The sequence below is a fragment of the Microtus pennsylvanicus genome, chromosome 15, assembly GCF_037038515.1.
Source record: "Microtus pennsylvanicus isolate mMicPen1 chromosome 15, mMicPen1.hap1, whole genome shotgun sequence".
NCBI lineage: Eukaryota > Metazoa > Chordata > Mammalia > Rodentia > Cricetidae > Microtus > Microtus pennsylvanicus.
The window spans coordinates 70,888,905-70,912,451 of NC_134593.1; the positions used below are offsets into that span (position 1 = coordinate 70,888,905).

A 23,547-nucleotide genomic window follows, 5' to 3' on the forward strand; every position below is an offset into this window, starting at 1 on the left:
TGCATACTTGGGCTTTGCCTGCTTGGGTTTTCTGCAGCATTTGCTTCCAGCTGACAGATATGTCTGCCTTTGTTTATTTTCTTCTCTCGTGTGGATGGTGTGCACCATAAGAGTAAGGCCTTTGTCCTGACAGCCCTGCTGAGCCCTGGAGCCTAGGGACGTGCATGGTTTATAGCGGGTGCTTAGTGATTTTAGAGATGGGTTAGGGAGACAGCCAAAGCGCCCTGTTCAGTTAGTTATTGGGAGAGCGGAGTAGGGAGAAGGGAGAGGTGGGAGAGGAGAGGGAGGGAGGGGGAGGAGACAAGAAGGCCAGGCAGGGCTCTAGAGAGCAGCATTGGAGTTGCTGGTCAGAGAACTGTGCCAGTGTGAGTCTTGGGCCCAGGGATGTGAGGTTTGACTGTGTGGGTTCAGGAGGCGACAGGGCCGTGGTAGCTGCCTGTCACAGGGACAGGTAAAAGTCGAAGGAGGACTTGCTCCCTTTCAGGGTGAACCTGCAGCACCAGTTCTCCCTGTGGTCCTGTCATCTGGATGAGGACAGAAACCCACCCGCCAGTCAAGCTTTTGTAGGGATTGTGGGGAGGGGTAAGTGCTGGGGATCAGGTCCACGGCCCAGGGGTGCTGGGCAAGTGCCTACCACTGAGCCCTCATGCATTCTGATATTGTATGGGTAAACTCTCATTTCCCCTTCTGCAGGCTAGAAGAACAGAGACTTCTGTGGCTCCAGCAAGTCTAAGACTGGCTGTGGTCTCAGCCATGTGCCCTCCTGTCCTGTTGAGGCCCCAGGCAGGACGGTGCTTTGCTAGGTTTGGGATCTGGCAAGTCTTGGTGGAGAGAGCAATACTGAGTGGCAGTTCCGGTATAGATGTGTGCAGGGTCTCAACCTGGGAGGAAATCGCTGGGCTATTTCTGTATGCTTGCACAAACACCATAACCACAGCACCAACTGTAACGGATAAATCTACCCGCAGGGAATTTCTAATGAATAAGGTACAGAATCTGAAAGGGACCCTCAGTGATGTCTCCCGGGGCCTTGCCACTGGTGAGCTGGGAATGTCCTCTGTCAGAGGGGCTGTGCTCTGGTAAGGCATGTGTCTTTCACACCCTGAGGAGTGCCGCAGAGTTGGGGACAGTGAAAGAAGTCTAGAGACATCTTCCAGCAGAAGTGGAGCCACTGTGTGGAAGAAATGAGGTGCAAAGCGCGGTGCAGCAGAGGATCCAGAGAGCAGGGGACCCCTTTGGGATGGGAGGCAGGCGGCCCAGAGTAGTCTGGGGAACAAGGGTGAGGTAGCAGGAAGTGGGGTATACAGGTGCTGTCCCAGGAGAGAAGATGGCGCCCAGTGGCTGTGGTAGCGGAAACCGGGCAAAACTTTGTATCATCCTAATGATCTTTAAAGTGTTTTAGTTGAGGGCAGATCCAGTGAGTAACAAGCTAAAGACCGTAGTTCAGGTCCTCGGTTCCCATGGACATGCTGGGCATGGACCTATGCTGCTGTGGCTCTGGGCTAGGGGTGGGGGTAGAGGGATCCTGGGGGCTTGTTAGCCAGTTCCAGTGCAAATGGTACATACAGTTCAGTTCCAGTGAGACAGCATGTGACCGGGCAGTGGAGGAAGATGGCCTCTGGACCCTGTGCACATGCCTGGAATGGGGCACACAAGTCCCAGGTAATGAGACCCTAGTCACTTAGGTGTGGGAGGAGGCACCCACGCAGACACGTGTGCACACACTTGGTTGCTGTGAGTGTATGTAGTTTCAACTTTCAAATGTCTTTGGGGCCAGTGGCTCTGCCTCTAAGGTGGTGGAGGGAGAACCCAGTCAGGAGCTGTCTTCTTTCCTCTGTGCGTTCAGGTGTAAAGCCCCTGCCCCCACAGGTCGTATAATCTACAGTTATAAATGTGCAGGGAAATGAGCTGTAGTAAAATTAATATTCAATACACCATAACTTATGAAAAATATTAGACATTGAGTGCTGAAGTGCTTGTGTCTTGTGCAGACATTGTTAGTGTTTCGAGACGTCCTGTTCTGTGTCTGTAAGAACTTGTGACTTGCCGCACATCTGGGCTTGGCTCAGTTTCCAGGACTTTCCCTTCCCTGTGACGTGTCATGACATGCGCCTGGGGGTTTGTCATGGGAAGTCCTTTGCCTGCAGCGAGTCTTCGGGAATGTCTCAGTTCCTGCCAACACAGTCACATGCTTGGTCTCCTGTCGCCTCGGTACCAAGTGGCCACAAAGCTGATGTCTGTGTACGATGAGGTGGAGGTCCCCAGGGCCCTCATGGGACACCTGATGGGGCTCCTCCTGTGTTCACAGTGGAAACACCTCAGGAGACCCCTTCAGTGAGCAGTGTTAGTGCTCAAACCAATGTGTGAATCTCCGTCATCTTCGGGCCAACTGCTGGAAGGTTCTTCACCCTTTCCTGTCTGGTGCAGTGCGGAGGTTACTGGGTGTTTACTGTGTACGAGCCAGCTGACGATGACGCCAGCAGAGGTCACGCCTGCCTTCTGTCCCTGGCCGTAACTGCTGGTGACGTTTTAGTGAGAGCCAAAGCTGGGCCTTCTGGACTTGGCCTTCGTTTTCATTCAGAGCAGTCAGTTACCCTGCTTTTCATCTGTATGAGGTTTTGCTTGTGTTACTTTCTAAATGCCACTCATTCTGGATGTATTTTCCTCCCTCCCAGACAAGGCCCCGCTGTCGAAGAGTCTCTTGCTGGTCCCCAGTGCCCTGTCCCTGCTGACTCTCCTGCTGCCCCACTGTCAGAAGTTCTTCGTGTACGACCTCCATGCTGTCAAGAACAACTTCCAGGTAGGTACACACTGCTCCTTTGGCCTCTGGGAGAAGAGGGTTTTTTTTCTAGACCGGCCTCTTCTTCCTTCAATTCGTTAGCCCCTCGAAACTCCTAAAGTTTCAAAAGCAGTATTTTAAAGTTGTTCTTTAAGAGTATTCTTGTATTTTAATTATATTTAGTCTTTCTCTCCCCTGCAACTCCTCAGGCCCATGCCCACCACATTGCTCTCCTAACCTCCACTCCTCCTCATAGCGGAGTCCAGTTACTGCTGCAGTCAGCATGTGGATGCAGGGCCAGGGTCGTTCGCCAGAGCACAGGCAATTGGTCAGCCCGTCGGGGTCACACCTCTATAGAAAACCTTTCAAAGGCCATCAGCTGCCAATAGTGCCTCAGCTGGGACCAGGGCCTCTCAGCCCTTCTCCATCCAGGTCCTTCTGAGGCCACCACCCAAGTCAGAAGTGCCACAGCCTCGGCGTGTCCTCTCCCCAAGACCTGGCTTGCAGACTTCCCTCGCCCACATTTGCAGTGCTACCTACGCCTTAGGAGGGCGGAGCGTGAGACAGATACCTCGTTTAGGGCTGAGCACAAAATCCCCGAGTCTGTAACAAGTATTCCCATACTGTGTTGACAAGCATGCTTTCTAGTTACATTTGCGGATATTTTCAGCGGTGCAGGTTATAATGGAGAAATTGCAGGGTTACCTTTTGCTGAACTCCTAAGTTTGTACCCTAGGTTTTACTTGCGGAAATGCGATTTATACTTTGAAGAGAGTTTAGGGCTAGTACGATGGCTCTGTCATAAAAGGCCACCAAGTCTGAGAACCTGAGTTCCACCACTGGGACCCACACGGTGGAAGGAGAGAGCCCACCCCCACAAGTTGTTCTCTGACCCATGTTAATTTCTTTCATGTAGGCACGGTTTTTCAAAATCAGTCTCAGCCTGTGTGTTTGATGAGACGGTTCAGGCTCCTTTGCCTGTGCCACACCGATTGATGTTTCTATCACGGAGCTAAACCACGAGGAATCATTTTTCTCTCGGAAAGAGCAGAGTTCTGCTTTCTAGATGGATGGGTGGCCTTGTGTGGGGGTCAGGATGTTAGGACCAGCTGCGTGGGTGCCCTGGTGGCTTCCTTTGCCACCCTGAGCATAAACTGTTGTCTCAGCTCACTGACCCCGTCCTTCATTGTGGTACGACTGGCACCTCTGCCTACAGTGATGCAGAGTCCCGTGAGTGTCCTTCTGTCTGTTACCCGTGTCACTGCTTCCTTCCGGCAGAGTAGACGGAGGCTTCTGTGTCAGTGTCGCCTCGGGCTCAGGAAAAATACACTTAGATTCATATGCACACCACACACAGAACATACACACGTGCATGTTAGAACACTTAGGTTCATATGCACACCACACACAGAACATACACACATCATGTTAGAACACTTAGATTCATATGCACACCACACACAGAACATACACACATGCATGTTAGAACACTTGGGTTCATATGCACACCACACACAGAACATACATGCATGTTAGAACACTTAGATTCATATGCACACCACACACAGAACATACATGCATGTTAAAACACTTAGGTTCATATGCACACCACACACAGAACATACACACGTACATGTTAGAACACTTAGGTTCATATGCACACCACACACAGAACATACACACATGCATGTTAGAACACTTGGGTTCATATGCACACCACACACAGAACATACACACGTACATGTTAGAACACTTAGGTTCATATGCACACCACACACAGAACATACATGCATGTTAAAACACTTAGGTTCATATGCACACCACACACAGAACATATACACGTGCATGTTAGAACACTTAGATTCATATGCACACCACACACAGAACATACATGCATGTTAAAACACTTAGGTTCATATGCACACCACACACAGAACATACACACGTACATGTTAGAACACTTAGATTCATATGCACACCACACACAGAACATACACACATGCATGTTAGAACACTTAGGTTCATATGCACACCACACACAGAACATACACACGTACATGTTAAAACACTTAGGTTCATATGCACACCACACACAGAACATACACACGTGCATGTTAGAACACTTAGGTTCATATGCACACCACACACAGAACATACACACGTACATGTTAAAACACTTAGGTTCATATGCACACCACACACAGAACATACACACGTGCATGTTAAAACACTTAGGTTCATATGCACACCACACACAGAACATACACACGTGCATGTTAGAACACTTAGGTTCATATGCACACCACACACAGAACATACACACGTACATGTTAAAACACTTAGGTTCATATGCACACCACACACAGAACATACACACGTGCATGTTAGAACACTTAGGTTCATATGCACACCACACACAGAACATACACACGTGCATGTTAGAACACTTAGGTTCATATGCACACCACACACAGAACATACACACGTACATGTTAAAACACTTAGGTTCATATGCACACCACACACAGAACATACACACGTGCATGTTAGATCACTTGGAATATCACCCTAGGCCAGTTGGGTAAGAACGGCTGAGGGGATGGCCCTCTCGTTAAGAGCACTCACTACTCTTACAGAAGACCCAGGTTTAATTCCCAGCACCTGTATTGCTGACAGCCACCTTAAACTCCAGTGCCAGGGATCCAACGTCTTCTTCTGTCTCCATAGGCACTGTATGTACACGACACAGTTACACAGTAGAAAGAAGCAAAAAGGAAATATATATGTGTTGGTTTATCGAGAGGGTTTCTCTGTGGCTTTGGAGCTGTCCTAGTACTAGCTCTGTAGAACAGACTGGTCTTGAACTCAGAGCCCACCTCTGCCTCTCAAGTACTGGGATTAAAGGCTTGTGCAGCCACCACCAGGCCAAGGAAAATATTTTAATTTTATATAAAAGAGCAATTGATAGGACATTAATGATTTTAATTTTTAATGTTAATTAAAAAAAAAGTAATCCCCAGGATTTCTAGTGTGAGGTCGGCTTTGAGAACTTCTGGAAGAGATGTAGAGTGTTGACAGAGGGTTCTGCCCCACCTGGTCCCACAGGCTTCTTATTAATTAACTCTTACATCTTAAATTAACCCATAATTCTTGTCTGTATCAGCTACGTGGCTTGGTACCTTTTATCAGTGAGGCATTCTTATTTTGCTTTCTCTGCATCTGATGACTGCAGACTGAGCCTTTCCTCTTCCCAGAATTCTGTCCTCGTTGCCCCGCCTATACTTCCTGCCTGGCTACTGGCCAATCAGCGTTTTATTAAACCAGTACAAGTGACAGATCTTTACAGGGTACAAGAGCAGTGTCCCACAGCAGTAGAGCCCCCAGTTCCTGGGTTTCATCTGGCCCACCTGCTGCCCACAGGCATCTTCTCTGGCATCTGGGTGCACTCCCAGGAAGTGCTTTGGAGCAGTGAGGAATCTCACTTCTGCCCTGGGAATTCTAAACACACAAAAAAGAGCAGGGGACCGTGAGAACCAAGTCTCTGCTAGATCCTCGGGTGATGATAAACCAAGAGGGACCAAGACTGGGTGGGCATCCCCGGGGAGCATGGGGATTTTTTAGCAGGTCTGGGAGGAAGGGCAGCTGAGTTAGTACCAAAGAGAGGGTGCTCTGCCCCTGGTGCCCAGTGGAGTCCTGCCCCTTGGGTCTGCACAGCAGGTGTCACGGCAGAGCGGACACAGGCTTGGTGGGTGATAGGATGTTCATCCTGTCACAGGGCCAGATGACAGAGGTATCCCTGCACCACATCCTCGAGGATGGCAATAAAGCCCCAATTATTCAAGACTAGTTACCAGCTGTTTTTGACATTAACCCCAGGAAAACCAAACATCAGAGTTCTGGATACACAGTTCACTGCATGTTAGTAACTGTAGTCTTAATTTTCGTCCTCCTCAGATTGTCCTGGTGTGGAGTTGTCCGTTAGCCGCTCTACGTGATGACAGGCATTGCCGTCGTATATAGTTGAGTACCACAGCCTGGGGTCGTCATTGCTGGCCTAGAGTTGCACTGTGGTTGTGGTACTGTTGTGTTAGCTGCGGGCTCTGACGTGGCTGCCTGTCATGGTATTCATGCCTTTTCATGGGCTTTTTCCTCTTGAACCTTGGCCAGAGACTTCTAGTGCTGACGGTTTAGTGAATCAGCAGGGAGATGAGTCTTGTGGCCTTCCTTAGGAGAATTTGGAGTTCACGGTGGCAAAGTGCCTGGCATCTTGGAGCAGAGACAGCTGTGGGCTGCTTTGCAGTGCGGTTGGCATGAGTGTGTATGTGTGTGTGCACGCGCACACAAGTGTGTGTGTGTGTGTGAGTGTGTGGTGGTGAGCATGCCATGGTGGAGTCAGTTGTCTCCTTTTATTGAGATGTGGGTTCTGGGGCTTGAACTCACAGTGTCAGGCTTGGCAGCAAGTGCTCTGACCAGTTACGTTTTTACAAGGAGTTCTCTGTTGCCGTAACAAGATGCATCTTATAGTAACCGTCGGAGGGAAGCTAGGCATACCGAGTTTACTTTTGCATGTGTTTGGTAACCGCCGAGAGCTCAAGCTGGACAGTGCATGTCAGGGGCCTGAGCAGATGTCACTCACTCGCGGTTCTGCTTTCATCCCCGTCTAGATTTGGAGGCTGATATGCGGAAGGATAATTTGCCTCGACTTGAAAGACACTTTCTGCAGTAGTCTTCTTATTTATAACTTCAGGATATTTGAGAGACGATACGGGAGCAGGAAGTTTGCCGTAAGTTATTTGATGTTTCTGTTGAGGTTCAGAGCGAACCGACCTCGGTAGTCTGTGTTTGCGCATTCGGTACTCCCAGGGTCTCCTGAGTGCTAAGCAAGTGCGGTTTGCCTCCAGCTACTTCTCCAGCCCTTACGTTTTGTTTTTCAAACTCTGAAGTAAAATCTTTCCTATTTTCCCAAGATGACCTCTGGCTTATAACCACACATTCAGGCTCCAGAATACTGGGATTACAGGCATGCAGCACTGTTCTGGACCCTTGTTTCAAATGCCTTCCTTATTTAAGACTTAGTGTATTATTTATAGTTATCTTTTAAATTACATGATTCTAGATCTGATTTGATTAATTTCAACATTAACCAAAGAAAAACTTTAAATTTAAGCCAATAGCATGATAAAACAATTGAAATGATGGTAATACACAACATTGTGTGTGCCAGTAATAAAAATTTTAATTAGAACTTTAGCTAATAAAATGCTCTTCTCTTACTTGGCTTAATAGTATATGCGCTACTTATTAGCAGTATGTCCTAATAGAATGTTGTTTTTCAACACGTCTAGAAATTCTAGAAACTAGTACATGTGAACAATAATGGTTTATTTGCCAATTTGGGAAAGTAACAAAAACAAATATAAAACTATGCTTATGCATGTATACATATATGTGATAAGCATATATACATGTATGTGTGTGTACCTCCCCGTATACCTGAATGCATGCTAACTAAACAGCCGTTATTTATTGTTGGGCAACTCATTCTCTGTTTCTCCTTTTATTTTTAGTCCTTCTTGCTGGGCTCCTGGGTCTTGTCAGCCTTGTTTGACCTGGTCCTTGTGGAAGCTGTCCAGTATTCATTTGGAATCCCCGTGGCCAATAATTTGCCTTCTGGATTGTAAGTGGCTCATGGTTTGGAGTTATTTATTTGGGATTCTTAAATCTGTTTGAAATACTGTCATTCACAAACTTTCAATAAAGGTCTTTTAAGCTGGCTGTGGTGGCCACAACTTTAGTCCAGGCGCTTGGGATGTCTGTGATCTCAAGGCCAGCCTGCTCTCCATAGCGAGTTGTAGGTCGGTCAGGGCTACCTAGTGAGTGAGGGTCTGTCTAATAAAAGAGACTTTGTACTTTCAGGTATAGTAAGTAAGTGTGTGTGTAAAGAAAATCCAGTGTATGCTTACATATCCCTCATGTTCCTAAGATAATCAGTGTCATGGTTCTTCCCTTTTCCTTTCAGTCATTCTGTAATTTGTTTGAGACAGTGTCTCGTGTGTAACCCGGGATGGCCTCTAATTCACAATTCTTTTGTTCAGGGTTTCCAGGGGCTGTGGTGACAAACCACTCTGAATTCCTCAAATTTAATTTGTTTTGTGTATTTTTATAGTGATATTTTGCTGTTGTAATTTTATGAAATAATTAAATAAAAAAATCCAAATTTAATTAGCCCTAATAACAAAATAGATGTCCTGGAATTGAGTTTCTGAAGGGACTTTTAGGTTGTTCAGCCAGGGTAGAGCCCCGTCAGTGCACAGGTAATGAAAGCTTGTGCTTGCTGTAGTGACCGACGGCAGTCGTGCTTACGGAGCTGTGGGCGCCTGCAGGAGACCTGGCGCATATCAGGGTTAAGTAGATGAGCCTGTGTTTGAGAGGGAAACTTGATATTTAAAATTCTGTGTGCACCAACTTTAGGCTTGTTCTAATTTTACAGTGTGGGTTTGAGAACTGTAGGGTGTATTAGGTCCCTTGATTCTAAAGCTAGATCTCTACTGTAGATAAATGACTAGTGTTACGTCAGACACCTCATGAGCAGTGCCCTTCACTGTTAGTAATGTGTGGTTCTGTGTGGCCTTGTCATTAGTGTGGGGACGGGGGTGTGGGCTGCTGCTCCTGTGAGCAGGGTGTGGTGCTGGAGAAGGATTCGGTGTTCACCTCAGCACTTGTTTCTCTCAGAATAGCTCTCATCTGGTCCATTCCTACTGGTTCCTAACAAAGGCTACTTACTGAGTTTTGAGGCATGTGTGTGATGTGTTGGTGTAAGAATGAGACTGGATAATAGTAACACCAGATCCCTGAAACTCACACAGGGGGAAGGAGAGAAGTGAGTTGTCCTATGACTTCCATATGTGTGCTGTAGCCTATGCGTGTATACACGCATACATACTTGCACACGCACTTGCACACACACTGGAACATCCTCACACACTTCCACACACTTGCACACATACCCACACACATTCACACAAACTCACACACACATTCTCACATACACTCACATACATACACATTCTCACACACGTACACACTAAAAATCAGCGTTAAAGAAGGGAAACAGCTGTCACAACTGTGCTAGGATTAAAGACAAAACAAACAAACAAAAATCCCCAAACCTTGAATTTCCGTTGTCTTTGGAATAAGGGTCAGACTCCACAGGTCCCATCTAGAGTGGGAGGAGCAGACAGCAAGGACTTTGCTATCACAGATTTGGGTTCCAGCTGTGCCGCTTACTAGTTCTGTGGCATCTCGCAAGTGCCTGGACTCCGTCGTTTCTGAGCTCGGTTTCTGTTGACCAGCACCCATGACGTACGTCAATTGGAGGTGCTCTACTGCACAGGGCCATGAGGAGCGCTAAGCAAGCCCCGTGTTTGGTTTCCTTATTTCCTTGAGCTCTGTTCTGCAATCTGATGCTGTCACTCCCAGCCTCCCCAGACAGCTTGCTCTTGGCTGCCTCTTGTTTGACAGAATGGCTTGTCCTTTTGTGTGCGTTATGGCAAAAGTTTTACTAACTCGACGAATATTTATTGCGTTTACTTGTTTTCATATCATAGAATTCTCTTTGTTGACCCTCTGTGCTATTGACTAGGTCCTTGAGAAAGAGCCTAGGTCTGATACGTACTTGGTGAGCTCAGAAGACTCTGAAAGGATCGTTGCTGGTGAGCCCCAGTTAGACTCTGAGGCAAGGTTGTTGATGTCTGTATCGTTGGTCTGTGCTTTCTGTAGCGTTCTGTGCAGAGACTGCACCTGACATCAAATGGACATTCACAACTTAACACTCTGTGCAGAGACTGCACCTGACATAGAATGGACGTTCACAACTTAACACTCTGTGCAGAGACTGCACCTGACATAGAATGGACGTTCACAACTTAACACTCTGTGCAGAGACTGCACCTGACATAGAATGGACGTTCACAACTTAATGCAGAAAAAACTACTTTGCTTTCAAAGTAGCTACCTTAATTAAAAGCTATATATGTGAACTGTGTCTAGTAACCTGTGCTTGACAGGTTTGCCCTAATACTCCTGTTGTTTATTACTTGTTAGTATTTGTATACGGGTGTTTTCTAGGTTCAGACCCCTGCAGAATAATTGAATTTGAATTTTTTCATATGTTAGAGTGTGTGGCACTGGTGAGATCAATCGCTGGGTAAAAGCACTTGCTACTAAGCCTGATACCTGAGTATGATCCCTGGAACCCACACGGTGGAGGGAAATAAGTGGTCTCTACACACATGTGGCACACACAGGCCCAGATGTATACATACACAATACATACATTTCAAAGAGCGTCTGATTACAGTGCCAATAAATTACGCTTCCAGAAATTTTTCGTTGCGTTTAATTTCCCTGTGAGGACCACAGGATGCGGTTCGTCCCATTGCCGTGTCTGCACTCTCATTGTGCCTCACACTCCCACACCACTCCCAAGGAAAACCTTTTGGAAGGAGCTCGCAGAGAATGCGCCCAGGAGTAGGTTGGTCTGAACAGTTGAAAACAGGCTTTGCCCAGGCTGGAAGTCTGATGCAGGGCCTCCTCACATGCTAGACTAGTGCTCTGCCACCCAGTACTGTGCATATTCGTACCCTGAACTGCATAGGAACTACAGCCCCCCCCCAATGTTATTAAAGGATTTTACTCGCTTGCGTCTGAAATCTTCCCTTATTTTCCTCTGTTGAGAGACTGCATCAGAAACCCCCACCTTTGCTCCCTCATCCGATAGTCAGGACGTTTTTGTAAATGGTTTGCTTATTATTGAACAATTGGTATAGACCTGAAGGGAGTAGAGGCAGGTGGGTCTCTGAGCTCCAGGACAGAAGAGTAATGGAGGTGAATTTGTAGAGGAAGCTTTCAGCTGAGTCGCTTATGTTTATGTGATGTTCACCTCCTTTGCTTTTAGACAATCCAAATGGGTAGGCCAGGATCAGAGCTGAGATTCCCCAACCAACATGTGGCCTGGAAAAACCTTTACAATGTATCTTTAGCTGTGTAAAAGCAGGCTGCTGGTAGTGTGATTAACAAGTTATCTGAGCACTGCACAGTCACCTTCCCAACACTTGCCTTAGGTCAGGGTTTGGGAGGCAGCAGGCGCTTGTTGAGAGAAAGGATGGGGCCGCTGGAGCCCCCTGCTGCCGTCAGCCGTGTCCTGTGGTGGCTGAGCAGAGTGTCGGAACCTTGAGAGCTGATGTCTGGAGCTGAGCATACGGAATTTGGACCGCCATCCCAAGGGTGAACTGACAGAAGGGTCAAATCATTCTCAACAGTAACTTACTTCTCCCTCACTTGTGTGCAGACGTTAATCAAAACACGTTAAGGCATTTCACAGCCTGCTCAGGTGAGGCTTGGGATGGAACCTGATTTGGGTGGCCCTCCCCAAGTAATGCATGAACTTGTTCTTTGTATTTTTATTAATGTTTTTGAGACAGAGTCTCACCACGTAGCCTGGACTGGCCTTCGTTGGCCTTTTGAACGCTGGGGTCACAAGCATAACCCCCACAAATGGCTCATGCACATGTCTTGTACAAGGTGTAAGATAAAAATAAATGAGCATATCAGAATACTCAGGGTTTAATTATGTTGCTGGAATAATAAAATAGCAAGAAGTTTTTTAAAGTTATTGTTATTATTATTATTATTTTACCAGAGAAGAGGCTGGATGATACAGAATCCCGACTCACCCAAGAGTAGGTAGACAAAGAGTTTTAATGAGATTAAAGGTTGCTTGCTCTGACTCATAGCATTTCACTGTTCACATTGCTAAGTGACCGTAAGCTGCCGGATCGGAAGCTTTTCCTGCGCACACTGCGGAGGTAATTGCGGTACAGCATGACGCTGATGACCCTGGCCTGGAACTGTTTGGAGACGATGTAGTAGAGGACCACGTCCAGGCAGGTGCTGAGGTTCATGAGGAAGGTGGTGAAGGCGCCCCAGGGGCTGTAGCTGTTTTCCTCCCCGCCCAGCATCAGGAAGGCGAAGCAGATGTGGAAAGGCACGAAGCAGATGAGCACCTGTACCAGCAGGGTGATGATGATCCGGATGGACTTTTCCTTCACCTTGGGCGTCAGCTTGGACGTCTGCCCTCGCAGGAGGCTGTGGGTGATGACCACATAGCACCCGATCATGATGAACAGCGGGATCAGGAAGAAGAACACGAGCCGGGTGAAGTTGAGCACGTTGACGGCTTTTAAGTGGACGATGTCCGAAATCTTGAGGCAGGTGGCAGGCGAGGAGGCTTTGTCGGGGTCTTCGTAGAGCAGGAGCAGAGGGACAGTGGTGGTCAGGGTCATTATCCAGACCCCCACACAGGCCAGCACAGCCTTGCAGGTGTTCTTCAGTTCCTTGGCATACTTTGGCTGTACTATGGCCATGTATCTGTCAGCACTGATGAAAGCCAGAAGCCACAGAGCCATGCTCGGGTAAAACACCACCAGGGCCCCAAGAATGTGGCAGAAGTACTCCCCGAATGGCCATTCACCTTTTGCATAGTAAAACATCCGAAAGGGTAGACTCAGGATAAATATTAAGTCTAGCAGGGCGACGTTCATCATGTAGACAGTCACGGTGGTTCTTTTCTTGGTCGTACAGCTGAAAACCCATAGCGCGGTGACATTAACAAATAATCCAATCAGGAAGATGCAGCTGTAGAAGACCAGGGCCGCGATCTTGTACTCATCTGGGTGTGCGCTGTTAGAAAGGACCACCTGGTCGCGGTTGCTGGGGGTGGTCATCTTATAGCAGGCCGGTGCCCATGGTGCGTGGGAACTGTGAGGACGAGTAAGGAAATGGGGATAAGAGCTTGGTTGGAAACGGACTCAACAGCATCAGGCATCTCTGCTGTTAGTGAACTTTCATATCCAAGAGTCCAGGTGCACGCCTTAGTAGTTTTCAAGAACATATGCCCTAGATGTCATTGTTATTGTTTACTGATTTCTTTAGTTTCTTTCCTCCTTTCTCCTTTCTTCTTCCCTCCCTTCCTTTATTTTTGAGAAAGGGTTTCTCTATATAACCCTGACTGTCCTGCAAGTCACTATTTCAACCAAGCTGTCCTTCCCCTCACAGAGTTCTACCTGTCCTGCCTCCTGAGTTACCTGTGATTAAAGGTGTGCACGACCACACCCAGCCCCTGTCAGTTCAGGTGCCCTCAGGCACCACGATGCTCTGGGAGATTTGTCCAGTTTCATTGACCTTGCTTATCTCTCTCTTTCCCAAATAATCAGTTAAGAGACAGTGAGAATTCTCTGGAGTACTGGGGAAAGGGCCCATCTGGATTTTAAATCCTATAAAATGGCTTGTCAGTTTTTATCATTTTCATTCTCTTTATTTTATAACTCAGATAAGCAATGTTCAGATACTTTTCCTTCACTGAATACAGTCACAATTTACAAAGCCTGTACTAGAACACTGACGGAGCCAGAACAGTGGAGACAGCAGCTCTCGTGTGTGAGCCTGAGGAACTTGGGTTTCTCTTGCTGCTCTGTCTCTGCTCTGCTGCCCCTCTGGCACGTGATAGGAAGTGCTTGGAGGTCTGTGAGCGTTGGGTGAGGTGACCCTCACAGCTCTGACCTGCCTTATCAGTGAGGTGACCCTCACAGCTCTGACCCGACTTGTCAGCGAGGTCTTGTAGTTCTCCGTTGACCCCACACCTTTTTTTGAAGTTGCAGACATTTCTCCCAGTGTCACCCTAAACTCTCTAAAGATTGTTGTGGGTCTGGACTACTGTGTCGTGGGTCTGGACTACTGTGTCGTGGGTCTGGACTACTGTGTCGTGGGTCTGGACTACTGTGTCGTGGGTCTGGACTACTGTGTCGTGGGTCTGGACTACTGTGTCGTGGGTCTGGACTACTGTGTCGTGGGTCTGGACTACTGTGTCGTGGTCTGGACTACTGTGTCGTGGGTCTGGACTACTGTGTCGTGGTCTGGACTACTGTGTCGTGGGTCTGGACTACTGTGTCGTGGGTCTGGACTACTGTGTCGTGGTCTGGACTACTGTGTCGTGGCTCTGGACTACTGTGTCGTGGGTCTGGACTACTGTGTCGTGGTCTGGACTACTGTGTCGTGGGTCTGGACTACTGTGTCGTGGGTCTGGACTACTGTGTCGTGGGTCTGGACTACTGTGTCGTGGTCTGGACTACTGTGTCGTGGGTCTGGACTACTGTGTCGTGGGTCTGGACTACTGTGTCGTGGGTCTGGACTACTGTGTCGTGGTCTGGACTACTGTGTCGTGGTCTGGACTACTGTGTCGTGGTCTGGACTACTGTGTCGTGGTCTGGACTACTGTGTCGTGGCTCTGGACTACTGTGTCGTGGGTCTGGACTACTGTGTCGTGGCTCTGGACTACTGTGTCGTGGGTCTGGACTACTGTGTCATAGGTCTAGGCTCTCTACGATTCTGTCATGGTCTACTAGCATCCTGGAGCAACAAGTAGACAGTTCGGAGTATCTGAGGCAGGGGCTGACATGTTTTGTTCCCCAGCATGCAGTTGCATCAGTGGGGCAGAGAAAGCAGTGCTTTGAGGATGTTTTTCTAGTCTAGTTACTGCTCCTGCTGGCCTAGAAGCACATAAATTCTGTCAAAGTCAAGTAGGCCTGGAAGTCCTTACTTGTGTATATAGAAACTAATAATCCCACCATTGAAAGTATTTATTTAGAAAAGAAATAAGCGGGACGGTTGTGGCACACGCCTTTAATCCCAGCACTCGGGAGGCAGAGGCAGGCGGATCTCTGTGAGTTTGAGACCAGCCTGGTCTACAGAGCTAGTTCCAGGACAGGCTCCAAAGCCACAGAGAAACCCTGTCTCGAAAAACCAAAAAAAAAAAAAAAAGGAAATTAGTTTAATAGTGTTTATAAATAAGGTGCTGTCAGTGTGAAGAAATTCCCGGGGTGCAATGCCAGCAGAGACTTAAAAACGTTCACTATGAAGAGATGGAACCTGGAGGCATCTCTTTGCGATACGGGGGTGTATGAGAAGTTGTCTTTACCAGCATCGCTCTGTAGGGAGCTCATCTCTGATTCAGCCTGGGATATCTCCTCAGTGGAACTCACGGGGGGGGGGGGGGGGGGGGGGCGGGGTCACAGCCCATGGCCAGCTGATGACCGTGGACAAACGTGAGGTCCGTGTGTTCTTCCCTCCCTTCTTCCCATAGTTGTTTGTCCCATGTTTGGCTTAAATGTGATTTTGGAATAAAATCCTATATATAAAAACCTGTATTAACATTTCCAAATAAAGCTGAGAATGGTGGCACACGCTTTTAATCCCAGTGCTTGGGGCAGAGGGAGGCAGAGCTCTGCTTGAAGCCGGTTTGCTCTACATAGTGAGTCCCAGGACAGCCGGTGAGGCCCTGTCTGAAAAGCGCCCCCAAACATTTCTATAACTAGAATATTAGTTTCTACCCAAATGATAAAATTGCTGCATAGAAAAGTTAAATTTTTATTATTAAGCAAAGGTTACTTAGAGGCTTAAACGTTTTAACTCTCGGTGGATTTTACAATAGCATCGCAGAGTGAATCTCGGACACTGCTGTGGAAACGCTTGCACATATAAACCAGCTTGGCTGCCCTGCCCTCACCCTCCCTCCTGGGCCCTTTTCTGTAGCCCACTTATCACCATTTCTTGCTTGTGCCTTTGCTCCAGTGTGGTGATGTGTCTCGGTGTTACCGTACCGGCTGTGTTCTGCAGGGTTTTGCTCCAGTGTGGTGGATGTGTCTCGGTGTTTCCGTACCGGCTGTGTTCTGCAGGGTTTTGGGGAAGTGTTGAAAACTGACTGGCTTTCAGGTTAACTTTTGAAATACTTAATTTCATGATTATCTGTAGTTTTTTTCTTGAAACCAACAAATTTCATGAAACAATATAGTTGATACCACATGACAAAGACATCGAGATACCTTATGATGTATTGTGTCATCAGCATTGTGCTAAACGGGTGGGGGAAGAACGACTGGCGCCTCCCGTGCTGAAAGTGGGAGAAATGGCCCTCCCCAGGGAAGGGCCCACAACTGGAAGTGGGAGAAATGGCCCTCCCCAGGGAAGAGCCCACAACTGGCTATCCGGTACTGCATGGCCAGCCCTGAAGACTTACATACAAGTAACATCACACAGACTGAGCAGGACATATGTGTGCGTGTGTTTGTGTGTACATGTGTATGTGTGTACATGTGTGTACGTATGTGTGCATGTGTGTGTGTAACTACAATTAATGAGAAAGGCCATGAATTTGAAAGAGCAAGGAGGTGTATGGGGGGAGGATTTGAGAGGAAAGGGAGGGAAGAAATGATGTAATTCTAATCTCAAAAATAAAAAATTCTAAAACTCGGGTCTTACTGTCAACATAAAACACTGGAAACGAGTGCCAGGTCCTGGAGAAAGGACAGCTGCGTGTCCCAGGGTGTCGTCTGATGATGATGATTTACCACCAGGTTGTTGGATGATGCTTACCTCTGCCGATGTGCGGGTCCCGTGAAGAGCTCTCAGAGCTTGGGTTAGTGATGCTTCTGTCTCAGCTCGCTGTGCCGCTGTGCCGTGGAAAGGCTCTTGGAGATGTAGTACCGATATAGGGCTGTCTGGCGCTGAGTGCTGCGCGGCCTCTTTCAGGAAGTGCTCTGAAATAAGGTTCTCAGCGTGGGGCTTTACCCTGGATGTGGTTTTTTCTCTTTCACAAGTGATTTGTTTATGAAGTCCTGCTCTGCTCAGGCTCCTTTTGAATGATAGCATATCTTGAAGAAAGGCATAATGAACGGAAATTCTTGTTTTGATGTCAGAAGTCTGTCATTTATAGAAAGGAGGTTTGGTGTTGGGCAGAGCAGGGTTCGAAGCCTGGCCTCTCTCTAGGCTGTTGACTGTCCAGCTTTGGTGTTGGCCTGTGTGGTCTCTACAACCGAAGTACGCAGAATCTACTCCAGAAAAGTCCTGCCTGTGAAAGGCACCTGCCACCCAGGCTCCTCAGTCGTCTCTCGCAGGTTTGTGAATTGCATCATGGCGCGTCTCACATTTCCAAATTCCCAGCACCTCCAGCTGGACTCCATGGCTGCCTGCTTGCGCTCTGTCCTGCAGATCTGTTCCTGAGCCTGTGGCTGCTTCCCACCACTCTGTCCCCTTTCTATATCAAGGACGTCTAGCAGTCATCTTTTTAATTTCATTTTACTATTTTCTTTTTTTTTTGCCTGACTGTCTCTGCACGTCTTCGGAAGGACCGGGTGAGTGATTGGAAGAATTTGCATATAGGAGTGTCCTCAGCTAAGAAGGGAAGTGAAACCTCCCAGAGGGGAATCGAGCAGCCCAAATTGTTGCTGTCTAGCTAAGCTGCACTTTACTTTCTCTTAAAAGTGAGCTGCCTCTTGTCCAGTTCTAAGTGTCTCCACATCAGTCACACAGGGTTTGCCAGGTTTTAAAGGCTAACCAAGCACAGCTCCTCCTCTGTTCTCAATAAGGGATTTAATACAGCCTCAGCCACCTCATCCTTCCTCCCCTTGGAGACCAGGATGGCCTTGAACTGCACCTATCTCCCAAGTGGTGGGCGACAGGCGTGTGCCACCATGCCCTCCTTGAACTTGCTAGTTTGAGAGCCTTGCTGTCAGGAACCATGGGGGCCTCCCAGAGTAATGTACTCTAGAGTCCCTGGAGGCCACTGCCGTGCTTCCTGTCAGTGAGGAAATGGAGCGTGCGGTACTCAGGCTGCCCGGCAGTCTGCTACTGCAGTAATGACTGCCTTGGCTCCTCTTTTAGATGTGACTTCATCACTGCTAAATTACATCATAAATGTTCTCTCTGGAGTCACGTTCTTTCCTATGCCGCACAGGAGCCTGACTGGGACCCGGTGCATTCTCAGCTACATCACACAGTCCATGCCGAGGTTTCTGACAGGAAGTGCTGCAGGCTCGTGTCTGGGGTGTTTCTCATTAAGACATGAGTCTTTTCCTGCACATAGCATTCTTAATTGAGAACTTCCATTTTTTTAGTGCAAGGCACCAGGCAGATTAGGAACTTCCCAAAGGCTCAGCGGATCCACCTGTAGACCGTCTCCTTGGCTGCCATGACCAGCTGCCTTCTGTCCTCTGCCATTTCTCAGACTTGTTCTCTGCCCTCTCATGCTGAACTGGACTGGAAGATTCCTTGACCCAGCTCTGGGCCGTGTGTTTGTGTCGATGTCCCACGTTTAGTTGGCTTTGATGCCTTGACAGAACCTGTGCCAGCTCTCAAACAGATGAGGAGGGGAACAGATGGAGAGGGAGGGAGTGATGGAGAGGGAGGGACAGCTCGAGACCTGGAGCCTAGGGGGAAGGTCTGTGTGTGTGGCTGGTTGGGAAGGGTCTCAGAGTAGGTCAAGGGTCAAAGTTTAAGTCTCCTTTGCCTGCGGGAAATTCTTACTCTCACACAGGAACTTCAGGGCTGTTCCTCACTATGTTTTGGAATGTGAGAGGAACTTGATTCCAGCCAAAGTGGCTTCCTCGCATTCCCAGGGGCTGCAGGTTCCCTTCACGTATCAAATGTTTTGGTCTGTGTGGGTGAATTTTTATTTTAGTATGAGAACCCAGCTTTTAAATATATAGGATTTAGCTAGGGCAGCATTGAAGGTAGAGACGGCGTTACTAGCTGTACAGCCTGCCTCTGTGGAAGACGCTCCTTGGGTAAAGCTTTGTTTGTGCCATGGGCAGGTGTGTCACGGTCACCCATACAGGTGCAGGAGCTCTTCATCCTGATCCCCTGCCAGCACTGCGGCCAGAGACAGCTGGAAGGCTGTGCACCTGGCCTGTCCCAGCGCGGGACAGTGGACAGCAAGCACTCAGAGACCGGCCCACAGCCGTCCCCATGGAGATGTGAGAACCACAGAGAGAGCTACACTAGGGAGGAACCCCCCCCCCCCTCCCCTGCCCCGGCACTCTAACGGGACAGGAGAGCCCTCATCTCTGCTTCTCACTTTCTCGGACCAGCCTCTCAACTGTTGCTGCTTCAGAAGGGCAGGGCTCAGGAGTTGAAGGTCAGGGTGTTTCAAATAGTAGGAATTTCTGAGTAAAGTCTGAGCGATGATCTAGATTCATTTTTTAATCCCAGTGATTTATAGACATAGTCTTATAGCCACTTAGAATGAAGAGAAGCTTCCTTTAATTTCCTAAATTTTCTGTGATTTAGCCTTCCCCATTCTGTCTCTTGTGTGCAGCTTAAAATGTTGTGAACATATAATTAGACAGTTACTTACCCATAAAGAATGACTTGAACCCAGATACGACAATCAGTATGGCAGATAAGTTTAACTAAGCAGCGAAGTCATAGACTGCCCTTAGAGTCTAGAGAGGACGCCACCTGGCACTTACCAGTCCTGTAGCTGCCGAAGTCTTGTGCCCCAGGCCGAGGGTTCACAGAGGGTTCTCCCTGAGAACCCAGGGCTATTGTGACGCTCTTGAAGTTTCAGTTAAAGGAGACGGGCGGAGGACCGAGGACATTGCGTGTAACACTAGGTCTCCAGTCAGAAGAAAGAGGACTTGGGTGGGCCAGTGCTGTCATTGGATCCTCAGGCCTCCCACAAGTCCCTGTGTCAAAAGCTTAGTCCTCAGCCTGAAATTTATTCTCAGTGGGAGGTCCTTGGGGGCATGCCCTCAGCGTGGGGTCTGAGATGAGGCCACGAGATAAATGGTTTGCTCTACTTTGCACTCCCTGCCTTGACGGGTGTGATCCTTTTCCACACACTTGGGGCAGTGGGGCCAGTCTCAGATGGAAATCCTCTAAAACCGAGCCAGAATAAACCTGTTGTGTTTAGAGGTTTATCTTGGTTACTCGTGACAGTGATTTAAAGCTGACTAACCATGACTGATAAAGAAGTAAGAGCGTTGTTTCCAGGCTGTTTAAATACAAGCCTGTTTTCTGGTATGTGGGAAATGGGGGGGTTTTACTGAATTGGCTTCTGCATGCTAAGAGTGCATCCGAACATCTCTTAATTACTTGATTTGGATTTTTCCTGCCATTATGTATATCACTCAGAAGAGCAGTGGAAGGGTCCCCATCAGGCAGGTCTTCATACCCATGATCTCGTTCAGTTTCCTGCTGTCCCCAACGTGTGCTGAAGGTAGACTCTGTGTGGTGTGGACGGCACGGCCTGGAGATCGTTTGCTCTGTGCCAGATTGTGCACCATGGTTGTCTTTCCACCCCAGCGCTGTTACAGTTGGTCCTCGGAAATAGCGATTTCTGAGGGAACAGACCGTTCTTTCCTGTTCTCTCCTCACCACAGAAGACTTACTTCATAGCTGGATTCCCCCAGTCTGTGGATCTGCATCTAGGAGGAGCTCTGCCATCTAGTGGCCGAGAGGAACAGGCTCTCAAACAAAGAGAAAACGAAACCCCGAGTGTGTCCACATCATCAGCAATCACGCATGTCTGCTAATTTTATCTGTGCACATGAAAATGGAAACTAAACCTGCAAAATAACATTGCTCACCCGTAAGAATGCTTACAGTGAGGAAATCTTAACGTGTGTGTGGTGGCAGGAGTTTAAACACGGAAGACCTTTTGATACCAAGTACCAAATCTGAGCTGTACAGATGTCACAGCTCGGGCCACTCCTTGGTACCTCGCCAGTGAGATTGAATGTTTATGTGCCCCAGGAGACAGGAGAGCATTCTTAGCAGCGCTGTGTGTAAGAGCTCCAGAGTCGGAGCAGCCCAGCCTCCCCCAGCTGCAGACTGCTATCAGGTGTGCACACAGCAGCATGCTCTTCCTGCCCAGTGATGGACCCTCACGAATGAACCTTATCACAAAAAGTGGCAGTGATTCCATTTTCTGTGGCTTCCACAAAGCGGCCAGGCTGCAGTAAGCGTGTAGGTGGTCACTGCTTTGGTGGGTAGAAACAGTATGGATCGTCAGGATGTAGCAGGGGCCCCTGTGGCAGGACCCGAGGACAGTTGCTCAGTAACCTAAAGAGATGCAGGCAGGAGGTGATAGAACCCGGAAGGAGAGAGCCCTGTGCATCGGCTGTGTACAGAGGCATTGACTAGGCTCTCTTGCAGGAAGGAGCCAAGGAATAAATAAGCCCTCCCACCAGCCACCCTCTGCTCTCTTTACGGAACTCGGCTGGAAGCCAGGGGCTCCTTCAGCCTCAGGGGCAGGACAAGGCCAGGAGGGGAAAGAGGCAGGTGGTTTTTGAGGATGCCACAGTTTCTCTGTGTGTGGTATATCTCCTGTCCTTTGCAGGAAAGTTTGGGTGTCAGAGTTGACCCGCTGGCATGAGGCGGCTACTGCCTCTGAAGCTCTTTGTGGAGTGCAACTTCCACCACCTGGGGTCTCTGCAAACTGCTGTGTACCTGGTAGCTTCTGTCCTGTGTTCTGTGGAAACCAGATGCTAGTTGTCTTTGTCCCTGCCTATCTGAAACGTCCCTGCAGCATCTGTGAATTTCCCTGTCACCTGGGCCTGGGTGGCTGTTTGAGCCTTGCCTGAACCACGGCTCATCTGGGCTGGCTTAGTAGCCTTGGCGCTGTGCAGTCGCATAGAGAACCAACCCTCTTTTCACCTTGTGATGCAGTGTGCACTTTGGCCTCCCAAATTTCTGGACGAGTATAAATGAATCTTGTTGGATGGGGCATGGCAGGGTTCTCTGCACTTAAACCTTCAATTACCTGGACTACTCCTCTCTGGGAAGACTGGGCCCCGTCGAGCTGGGTCCTTGCTGCCCTGTCCTCACTGGTCCTTTGTTGGGGTCTTTTGCATGTATTTTCATTGTACTTTGTTTATTTTGAAGTTCACTTCCTGAAGACACAATCAGCCTGCTGCGGCAGGGGGCATCCGTGTTGTTTGTTTTTCCCTTGCTGATAAACTGCACTGGTTTTGTTAAGCAGAACTGTCCATAGGTCTTCCTCTCCAGACTGTGAAGTAATTGAACACACTGACAGTTCAGGTGACGTCTGCAGCGGTGCTGTCTGCTTACTGTTCTTTTTGTATGGACAGTCTCTGCTGGTTTGTCTCCAGCAGGCTGCTGGCCCTGAAGAATCCCAGCAAAGACAGCTCAACGAGGTGCTTAAACTTAGGTGTAGCTCAGTCAGCCAGGTGCTTAGACATGGTAGCTCCGTCAGCGAGGTGCTTAGACACGGGGGTAGCTCAGTCAGCGAGGTGCTTACACATGGGGGGGGCCTGAGTTTGCTCCCCAGGACTCTTGTTCATTCTCTTGTTTGTTCATCCGACTGCCCACCCAGTCAGCCACTCGCTCACCTGTCCACCCACTCACTCTTATATCCAAACTTGATGGCTTTAATCCAGTGCTGGGGAAGGAATGGCAGTGGCAGCTCAATCCTAGGGCTTCATAGCTGTCAGCTTGGTCTGCTCAGCAAGTTCCAGGCCCGTAGAATACTGTCCGGGCCAGTGGACAGTGCCTGAGAAAAGATACCCCGTGTTGCCCTTTGACCCCTCCCACACATGTGCATTGTGTGTGCGCGCGTGCACACGCGCCCTCCCACACACACACACACACACACACACACACAGAGGAGTGGCTGGGGAGACACACAGGGCAGATTACTGTGGTGTTTCTTTGTGTAGCAAGGCATTGCCCTTGTCTGTGTACGTGGTTTTCTTTCTAACACTGTCACACGTTGTCAGGGATTTAGAGTTAGTAGCAGGAGGTGTCTGTGGCATCTCTGTGTTTACTGATCCTTGGCTGCTCCTCCCTGTTGTTTCTTTTCATCTCGTGTGCTTTGTTAAGAAAGAGCTGGCATCTCAGAGATTTCAGTGTCTGGC

At 48.5% G+C, this 23,547-nt stretch overlaps 2 protein-coding genes across 2 annotated transcripts in view; one reads left to right on the forward strand and one right to left on the reverse strand.

Moving 5' to 3' along the window:
* Ubac2 (UBA domain containing 2) overlaps positions 1-23,547 on the forward strand; it is a 167,122-nt gene that overhangs the window by 34,440 nt on the left and 109,135 nt on the right. The window contains exons 2-4 of the mRNA XM_075950198.1: positions 2,676-2,800; positions 7,444-7,563; positions 8,347-8,456. Of these exons, the coding sequence (XP_075806313.1) occupies positions 2,676-2,800; positions 7,444-7,563; positions 8,347-8,456 (355 nt within the window). The remainder of the gene's footprint in view (positions 1-2,675; positions 2,801-7,443; positions 7,564-8,346; positions 8,457-23,547) is intronic.
* Gpr18 (G protein-coupled receptor 18) lies at positions 11,745-18,006 on the reverse strand. The gene is made up of 2 exons (XM_075949805.1): positions 17,267-18,006; positions 11,745-13,597 (listed from the first exon to the last, which is right to left on the reverse strand). The coding sequence occupies exon 2, from the start codon at positions 13,561-13,563 to the stop codon at positions 12,568-12,570; it is 996 nt and encodes a 331-aa protein (XP_075805920.1). The 5' UTR covers positions 13,564-13,597; positions 17,267-18,006; the 3' UTR covers positions 11,745-12,567.